Below are 9,402 nucleotides of genomic sequence, written 5' to 3' on the forward strand. Positions count from 1 at the left end.
TGGGGAGAAGGCAGGAACGGGGTACTGATTGGGGATGACCAGCTATGATCACATTGAATGGCGGTGCTGGCTCGAAGGGTCGAATGGCCTACTCCTGCACCTGTTGTCTATTGTCTAAGGGCCCTTTATTGGTGCCTATTTGCATACCTCATCTGTGCAAGCAATGAATTTCACTGAGACTTGTCACATGTGACAAAGTATTCAATTCTCGACTCTGGACTTTAGGAATATAGCACGGAAACAGGCCCTTCAGCCCGTCGAGTCCATGCTGACTGGCGATCACCCCGTACACGAGGTCTATCCTACACTCCAGGGACAGTTTACTGAAGCCAATTAACCTATAAACCTGCATGTCTTTGGGATGTGGGAGAAACCGCAGCGCCCGGAGGAAACCCACGCGGTCACAGGGAGAACGTGCACACTCCGTACAGACAGCACCCATGGTCAGGAGCTGCGAGGCAGCAGTTCTACCTGCTGCACCACTGCACAACCCTATGTAGCCTGAAGCAAGCAATCTAATACAAGACTGCTGCAGCATCTATTTCATCCGCTCCATCGATGCTGCCGCACCCGCTGAGTTTCTCCTGCACGTTTGTCTACCTAATATAAGTCTGGGATCAATTGATTGAGTGTGTGGGAAGGAACTGTAGATGCAAGGAAGGGTCTCAACCCGAAACGTCACACCCATTGGTTTTCCCCAGAGATGCTGCCTGACCCACTGAGTTACTCCAGCACTTTATGCTTATCTTTGGGATGGATTGAGACTTTGTTCCACAATCATTAGGACTGGGGAAGTTGTCCCGGTGAAAGTGGCTGCACTGGAATTGGGCAAAATGGGGCTGGATTTACGCTTCGAAATATAGAAACATAGACAATAGGTGCAGGAGTAGGCCATTCGGCCCTTCGAGCCTGCACCGCCATTCAATATGATCATGGCTGATCATCCAACTCAGTATCCTGTACCTGCCTTCTCTCCATACCCCCTGATCCCTTTAGCCACAAGGGCCACATCCAACTCCCTCTTAAATATAGCCAATGAACTGGCCTCAACTACCTTCTGTGGCAGAGAATTCCACAGATTCACCATTCTCATTGTGAAAAATGTTTTTCTCATCTCAGTCCTAAAAGACTTCCCTCTTATCCTTAAACTGTGACCCCTAGTTCTGGACTTCTCAAACATCGGGAATAATCTTCCTGCATCTAGCCTGTCCAACCCCTTAAGAATTTTGTAAGTTTCTACAAGATCCCCCCTCAATCTAAATTCTAGCGAGTACAAACCGAGTCTATCCAGTCTTTCTGCATATGAAAGTCCTGACATCCCAGGAATCAGTCTGGTGAACCTTCTCTGTACTCCCTCTATGGCAAGAATGTCCTTCCTCAGATTAGGAGACCAAAATTATACGCAATACTCCAAGTGTGGTCTCACCAAGACCCTGTACAACTGCAGTAGAACCTCCCTGCTATTATACTCAAATCCTTTTGCTATGAATGCTAACATAGCATTGGCTTTCTTCACTGCCTGCTGCACCTGCATGCCTACTTTCAATGACTGGTGTATCATGACACCCAGGTCTCGTTGCATCTCCCCTTTTCCTAATCCTAAACGTCAAACCCATTGGTTTTCTCCAGAGATGCTGCCTGACCCACTGAGCTACTCCAGCACTTTATGCTTATCTTTGGGATGGATTGAGACTTTGTTCCACAATCATTAGGACAGGGGAAGTTGTCCCGGTGAAAATAGACAGCGTATTGGAATTGGGCAAAATGGGGCTTCGAAACATGCCAAGTAATGTTGGATTGGCTGATCTGCAGACGAACAGCCTCCGCCAGGCACTGAACAAAACTGCAAGAGGCAAGTCTGAAACAGCAAAGAGATCAGTCATGGACCCCAGGGCATTCTGGAAGGGATTGCTTCATTACACACTATGTTTTTCTTTTGCGTTGGATTCAAAGTCGATGAAACACCACACTCGCTTCTATTTTTTCCTCTCCAATTAGACGGCAGGGCAATAGTTGGCAGAGGGACTCGGCAGGAAAAAGATTTTAAAGAGCGTTGGGCCTCTCCCAATGACCCGAGCTATTTTAGCCTGTTTAAGAAGGAACTGCAGATGCGGGAAAATCGAAGGTAGACAAAAATGCTGGAGAAACTCAGCGGGTGCAGCAGCATCTATGGAGCGGAGGAAATAGGCAACGTTTCGGGCCGAAACCCTTTGGGTTTCGGCCCGAAACCCTTTGGGTTTCGGCCCGAAACGTTACCTATTTCCCATTTCCTTCACCCTTGGTTTCGGCCCGAAACATCGCCTATTTCCTTCGCTCCATAGATGCTGCTGCACCCGCTGAGTTTCTCCAGCACTTTTGTCTACCTTCGATTTTCCAGCATCTGCAGTCATTCGGGCAGTTCAGCAGACAAACCAGCTGCCATAGAGTGTTGACCTCTACAAAACGGATCAATAAGTTACTCCAGCACTATGTGTCTATCCATGTTCTCCACAGATGCTGCCTGACCCGCTGAGTTACTCCAGCACTCTGTGAAACGTCACCTATCCATGTTCTCCACAGATGCTGCCTGACCCGCTGAGTTACTCCAGCACTCTGTGAAACGTCACCTATCCATGTTCTCCACAGATGCTGCCTGACCCGCTGAGTTACTCCAGCACCTTGTGCCTTATTTCGTAAACCAGCATAAGCTGATAAATTCTAGGAGCAGAATAAGGCCAATCGGCCCATCAAGTCTACTCCCCCATTCAGGCAATAGACAATTGGCAATAGGCGCAGGAGTAGGCCATTCGGCCCTTCGAGCCAGCACCGCCATTCAATGTGATCATGGCTGATCATCCCCAATCAGTACCCCGTTCCTGCCTTCTCCCCATATCCCCTGACTCCGCTTTCTTTAAGAGCCCTATCTAGCTCTCTCTTGAAAGCATCCAGAGAACCTGCCTCCACCGCCCTCCGAGACAGAGAATTCCACAGATTCACAACTCTGTGAGAAAAAGTGTTTCCTCGCCTCAGTTCTAAATGACTTACCCCTTATTCTTAAAATGGCTGATCTATCTCTCCTTCTCAACTGCCCGCATTCTCCTGCCTTCTTCCCATAACCTCTGCCGTTCCTTTTGTCTCAGACCTGCTCCTCACCTTGGAACTATTTTACAAATTGCAGCCCTGGCTTTGTCAACCTCTGCAGTTGGTCGTAATTATGGTGCAAGCTCTCCTTGTGATTCCTGCTTCCAAGTGCTCAGCAGTGCTAATTAACACAGAGGTTCAGTGAGCAGAGTGTGTGGTAGCAGGACATGCCCTCCTCTCTTCTAACTCTGATCTATAAATGAATGCTTTGAAAAGTAATCAGCATTTTCAAACTCCTAACATGATTACACGGCTCCCTCCACCATTAATTAAACTTGCCATGATTCCCTCTAATTTATAAACCAGGCAGTAAAAATATCCCTAAACCGTTGCTTCAGATGTAAGAAGAAAGAGAAGTGGAGGTTTGAGTGAACTTGTGGGCTTTGAGATCCCGCAGACATGTTTCCTGTAGTTGGCGTCTTTTAGTTTTTAGTTTGTGAAAAACATACATCTTCTAGAAGCGCTGGGACGCTTCCTCGTGTGATGTGACCTGGGGTTCATCGGGTCTCACAACATCAGACACCCTCGCCCAGGTGACCCAGCCGGGGCTGATCAGGCCCCTGCAGCAACCGCCCACGGATCAGCCATCTTAGTAACCACCCTGCAGGTGTTGGGAGACTAGTGCGTGGAGGGACTGGGCTCTGTGGGGCGAGTCCTGCGTCTCACCAGGTTCAAAGCCTGCGCGCGCGCGGCATCTCTTTCTCCTTTTCTCCGAGTATTTCATTCGCTCGCCTGATGGATTTTTAGGCCGCGGTGGTTCATTAGGCCCTTTGGCCCAACTTGCCCACGCCGGCCAACATGTCCCAGCTACACTAGACCCACACAATAGTACACTAGTGTTGGTGAGCAGAGGAAGCGATGTGTGGTTTAGACAATAGGTGCAGGGGTAGGCCATTCGGCCCAACTTGCCCATGCCAGCTACACTAGACCCACACAATAGTACACTGGTATTGGTGAGCAGAGGAAGTGATGTGTGGTTTAGACAATAGGTGCAGGGGTAGGCCATTCGGCCCTTTGAGCCAGCACTGCAGGATCCTATCTCCCACGACAGACCTGAATTAGCAGCCACATTCACCACTGACTCACTCTGGGCTAGAGGCATCTTCGGACCGACATCAAATTCCTGCTGATCAACATTTTCTCACAACAGCCAGAAGAAGCACAAATGAAACAAAAACTGGTTACAATCTCCAGTGGGTTAGTTGTCAGTTTTAATATCCTGAAAGATGATTATTAATTTATGCTTTCAAAGGAGTTACAGAATCCGCTGCTGTATGTCACGCAGTCACGGTGTTGGACTCCATCAGTTATAGAAACAAAGAAACAGAGACACAGACAATAGATGCAGGAGGAGGCCATTCGGCCCTTCGAGCCAGCACCGCCATTCAATGTGATCATGGCTGATCATCCCCAATCAATACCCCGTTCCTGCCTCCTCCCCATATCCCCTGACTCCGCTATCTTTAAAAGCCCTATCTAGCTCTCTCTTGAAAGCATCTAGAGAACCTGCCTCCACCGCCCTCTGAGGCAGAGAATTCCACAGACTCACCACTCTCTGTGAGAAAAAGTGTTTCGTCATCTCCGTTCTAAATGGCTTACTCCTTATTCTCAAACTGTGTGTGGCCCCTGGTCCTGGACTCCCCCAACATCGGGAACATGTTTCCTGCCTCTAGCGTGTCCAAACCCTTAACAATCTTTGTTAAGGGCTTGGACACACGTTGATTTGGAATATCTCAAGTCTAAAGACTGAGAAAGGGTTAACACTGTGGCTAAACTCGCTGTGAATTCCAGTCATGTACACAGCCACGATGATTTATAGTCAGGGCTGGTTAAAACTGCATGTTCCATTCTCGGCACGGCTTCACCCTGGGGAGGAGTGTGTGTGATTTGTGCGGTGATTTATCAGGCAGAGAGATGACTTTACTGTCCCGCAACCTGCGCCCCCTCTCCCTGGGTACTCCCGTACTCCATTAGACAGTTGCCGCGGTGAATATCATTCTCTCCCCGTCCACGTCTGGGCGCATCCACCTCGTTTCACACGCAGCATTTCGCACCGACAAGCTCACAGGCGACAGGAGCAGGACGAGGCCATTCGGCCCATCAAGTCTACTCCACCATTCAATCATGGCTCATCTGCCGCTCCCTCCTAGCCCCATTCTCCTGCCTTCTCCCCATAACCCTCTGACACCCGTACTAATCAATAATCTACCTTGAGGCACAGAGTCTCTTGCCCAGAGTAGGGGAATAATCTTATATGTTTCAATGAGATCTCCTCTCATCCTTCTAAACTCCAGAGTGTACAAGCCCAGCCGCTCCATTCTCTCAGCATATGACAGTCCCACCATCCCGGGAATTGACCTTGTAAACCTACGCTGCACTCCCTCAATAGCAAGAGTGTCCTTCCTCAAATTAGGGGACCAAAACCAGCATCTGCAGTTCCCTCCTAAGCTAAACCTCTATCCACAGACGCATTTGAATGTCTGAGTGGTCAGTCTGAAGAAGGGTTTCGGCCCAAAACGTCGCCTATTTCCTTCGCTCCATAGATGCTGCTGCACCCGCTGAGTTTCCCCAGCAATTTTGTGTACCTTCTGAGTGGACCTGATGGGCCAAATCATCTCGCTCTGTTCCTGTTTCTGCTGGGCAGCCCAGTTCCTGAATCAATCCCACATCTATCACCTGGGAGTCAGCATTGAGGATTTCTTAATAATTTCACTGAACTGTATGCAAAAATAAATCTCACTGAACCCTAATAAAGGACAGGTCCTTACCTGGAGCTCGGAGAAGCAGTGAGCAGAGCGGAGAGAGAAGGGACTATTGGCTTGAAAGTCCGTGAGAAAGAAGGTGAGTCACAGGGAAAGACAGTTTAAAGACCCAGGTTCAGGTAATTTACTAATTAACCCTGAAGTAGTTCATCAGGTGAGAGATTAAAAACAAGTGCAGATGTAGCTGAGTGGCCGTGATGGGAGTGGCCTCATTGGGAGTGGCCGTGATGGGAGTGGCCATGATGGGAGTGGCCATGATGGGAGTGGCCTCGATGGGAGTGGCCACGATGGGAGTGGCCACGATGGGAGTGGCCATGATGGGAGTGGCCTAATTGGGAGTGGCCGTGATGGGAGTAGCCTCATTGGGAGTGGCCGTGATGGGAGTGGCCATGATGGGAGTGGCCTCGATGGGAGTGGCCTCGATGGGAGTGGCCACGATGGGAGTGGCCATGATGGGAGTGGCCTAATTGGGAGTGGCCGTGATGGGAGTAGCCTCATTGGGAGTGGCCGTGATGGGAGTGGCCTAATTGGGAGTGGCCGTGATGGGAGTGGCCATGATGGGAGTGGCCATGATAGGAGTGGCCATGATGGGAGTGGCCTCATTGGGAGTGGCCATGATGGGAGTGGCCATGATGGGAGTGGCCTTGCTGGGAGTGGCCGTGATGGGAGTAGCCTCATTGGGAGTGGCCGTGATGGGAGTGGCCTAATTGGGAGTGGCTGTGCTGGGAGTGGCCTCATTGGGAGTGGCCATGATGGGAGTGGCCATGATGGGAGTGGCCGTGCTGGGAGTGGCCTCATTGGGAGTGGCCGTGCTGGGAGTGGCCATGATGGGAGTGGCCGTGCTGGGAGTGGCCATGATGGGAGTGGCCTCATTGGGAGTGGCCTCATTGGGAGTGGCCTCGATGGGAGTGGCCATGATGGGAGTGGCCTCATTGGGAGTGGCCTCATTGGGAGTGGCCTCGATGGGAGTGGCCATGATGGGAGTGGCCTCATTGGGAGTGGCCTCGATGGGAGTGGCCATGATGGGAGTGGCCTCATTGGGAGTGGCTGTGCTGGGAGTGGCCTCATTGGGAGTGGCCATGATGGGAGTGGCCATGATGGGAGTGGCCGTGCTGGGAGTGGCCATGATGGGAGTGGCCATGATGGGAGTGGCCTCATTGGGAGTGGCCTCATTGGGAGTGGCCATGATGGGAGTGGCCTCATTGGGAGTGGCCATGATGGGAGTGGCCTCATTGGGAGTGGCCATGATGGGAGTGGCCATGATGGGAGTGGCCATGATGGGAGTGGCCTCATTGGGAGTGGCCTCATTGGGAGTGGCCTCGATGGGAGTGGCCATGATGGGAGTGGCCTCATTGGGAGTGGCCATGCTGGGAGTGGTCTCAATGGGCGTGGCCTTGTGGAGAGTGGCCATAATGGGAGTGGCCTTGCTGAGGTGAACTGCCTTGGTGAGTAAAGTCGTGAGTCTTTGGCGGGAGACTGAGGCGAGGAGACTACACTTGGTTCGAAAGCTGTGATGTTTTTGTCCATTGAAGAGATGTCCGGCAAGTTGGTGCAGTGTGTATCTCCTGCAGGATGTGGGAAGTCAGGGACACTTCCGGTACTTCTGGAAACCACACCTGTGGAAATGGTGTCCAGGTGCAGCTCCTGAATGAACCTGTCGGGGAACTGGTGTATCAGCTGAGTGAGCTCAGGGCCACCCGGGAAACGAGAGTTTCCTGGACAGGACCTACAGTGAGTGTGGTTGTCCCACCAAGGATGCCGGAAGGGCGAAGGTGGGTGACTGCGAGATAGAGGAGTGCAGGAGTCCCCGATGGCTGTACCTAATGAATAGAGGTACACCCTCCTGTACAACCTCTTGGGAACGGATGACAAGATTGAGTGGTAGCCAGGGCTGTAATTCCAACGGGGAAGAGTGACGTCAGGCAGAGCTGTGGTGGTGGTGGGAGACTCCATCGTCAGACTGTGGGCAGGAGATTCTGCGGCAACAGGCGAGACTCCAGGATAATGTGTTGCCTCCATGGTGCCAGGGTCCAGTACGTCTCAGAGTGACTGCACGACATCCTCACAGAGAGGGGGAGCAGCCGGAGGTTGCTGTGCATGTTGGCACGAATGATGTTGGTAGGAAGATGAAGGAGGTTCTTGCAACACGAGTTTACGGAATTGAACAGAAGACTGAAAAGCAGGAACTACAGCGTGGTGATCCCAGCATTGTTTCCAGTACCTCGTGCTAGTGAAGGTAAGAACAGGAAGAGAGGGGGAATGAATGTGTGGCGGAGGAGTTGGTGCAGGGGGCAAGGATTCGGATTTCTGGATTATTGGGATCTCTTCCGGAGCAATAGACAATAGACAGTAGGTGCAGGAGTAGGCCATTCGGCCCATCGGAAGGGCAAGTAAATGAAGTGTGTGTGGAGGAGCCACACGTTGGGACAAGTGACAACAGTTCGATTAGGTTTAAGATAGTTATGGGTCGGGACGGAGAGGGTCCACGTGTTAAAATGCTCAACTGGGGTGAGGCCAACTTTGAGGACATGACACTGTGACTAGTGGTGGGCCTCGGGGTTCAGTGCTGGGCCCGTTACTGTTTGTCATCTACATCAATGATTTGGATGAGAACATACAGGGCAAGATGAGCAAGTTTGCTGATGATACAAAAGTGAGTGGTTTTGCAGATAGTGAAGATGGTTGTGGACGATTGCAGCAGGATCTGGATCGATTGGCCAGGTGGGCGGAGGAATGGTTGATGGAATTTAATACAGACAAGTGTGAGGTGTTGCATTTTGAGACGTCAAACAAGGGCAGGACCTACACAGTGAATGGTCGGCCTCTGGGTAGTGTTGTAGAGCAGAGGGATCTAGGAGTACAGGTACATGGTTCCTTGAAGGTCGAGTCGCAGGTAGATAAGTTGGTCAAAAAGGCTTTTGGCACTTTGCCCTTCATCAGTCAGAGTATTGAGTCTAGAAGTTGGGAGGTCACGTTGCCATTGTATAAGACGTGAGACTGCATTTAGAATATTGTGTTCACTTCTGGGCACCGTGTTATAGGAGAGATATTGTCAAGCTTGAAAGGGTTCAGAAAAGATTTACGAGGATGTTGCCAGGACTAGAGGGTGTGAACTACAGGGAGAGGTTGAGTAGGCTGAGTCTCTATTCCATGGAGCGTAGGAGGATGAGGGGAGATCTTATAGAGGTGTACAAAATCATGAGAGGAATAGATCGGGTAGATGCACAGAGTCTCTTGCCCAGAGTAGGGGAATCGAGGACCAGGGGACATAGGTTCAAGGTGAAGGGGAAAAGATTGAATAGGAATCCGAGGGGTAACCTTTTCACTCAGAGGGTGGTGGGTGTCTGGAACAAGCTGCCAGAGGATGTAGTTGAGGCTGGGACTATCCCATCGTTTAAGAAACAGTTAGACAGGTACATGGATGGGACAGGTTTGGAGGGATATGGACCAAGCGCAGGCAAGTGGGACTGGTGTAGCTGGGACATGTTGGCCGGTGTGGGCGAGTTGGACAGAAGGGCCT

At 51.0% G+C, this 9,402-nt stretch overlaps 1 protein-coding gene across 1 annotated transcript; it reads right to left on the minus strand.

Moving 5' to 3' along the window:
• Nucleotides 1–6,585: 6,585 nt before the first annotated feature.
• LOC116986645 (repetitive proline-rich cell wall protein 2-like) lies at nucleotides 6,586–7,293 on the minus strand. Its single transcript, XM_033042219.1, has one exon. The coding sequence runs from the start codon at nucleotides 7,291–7,293 to the stop codon at nucleotides 6,586–6,588; it is 708 nt and encodes a 235-aa protein (XP_032898110.1).
• Between the last annotated feature and the right edge of the window lie 2,109 nt (nucleotides 7,294–9,402).

This window comes from Amblyraja radiata, chromosome 24 (assembly GCF_010909765.2).
Source record: "Amblyraja radiata isolate CabotCenter1 chromosome 24, sAmbRad1.1.pri, whole genome shotgun sequence".
NCBI classification, from domain to species: Eukaryota; Metazoa; Chordata; class Chondrichthyes; order Rajiformes; family Rajidae; genus Amblyraja; species Amblyraja radiata.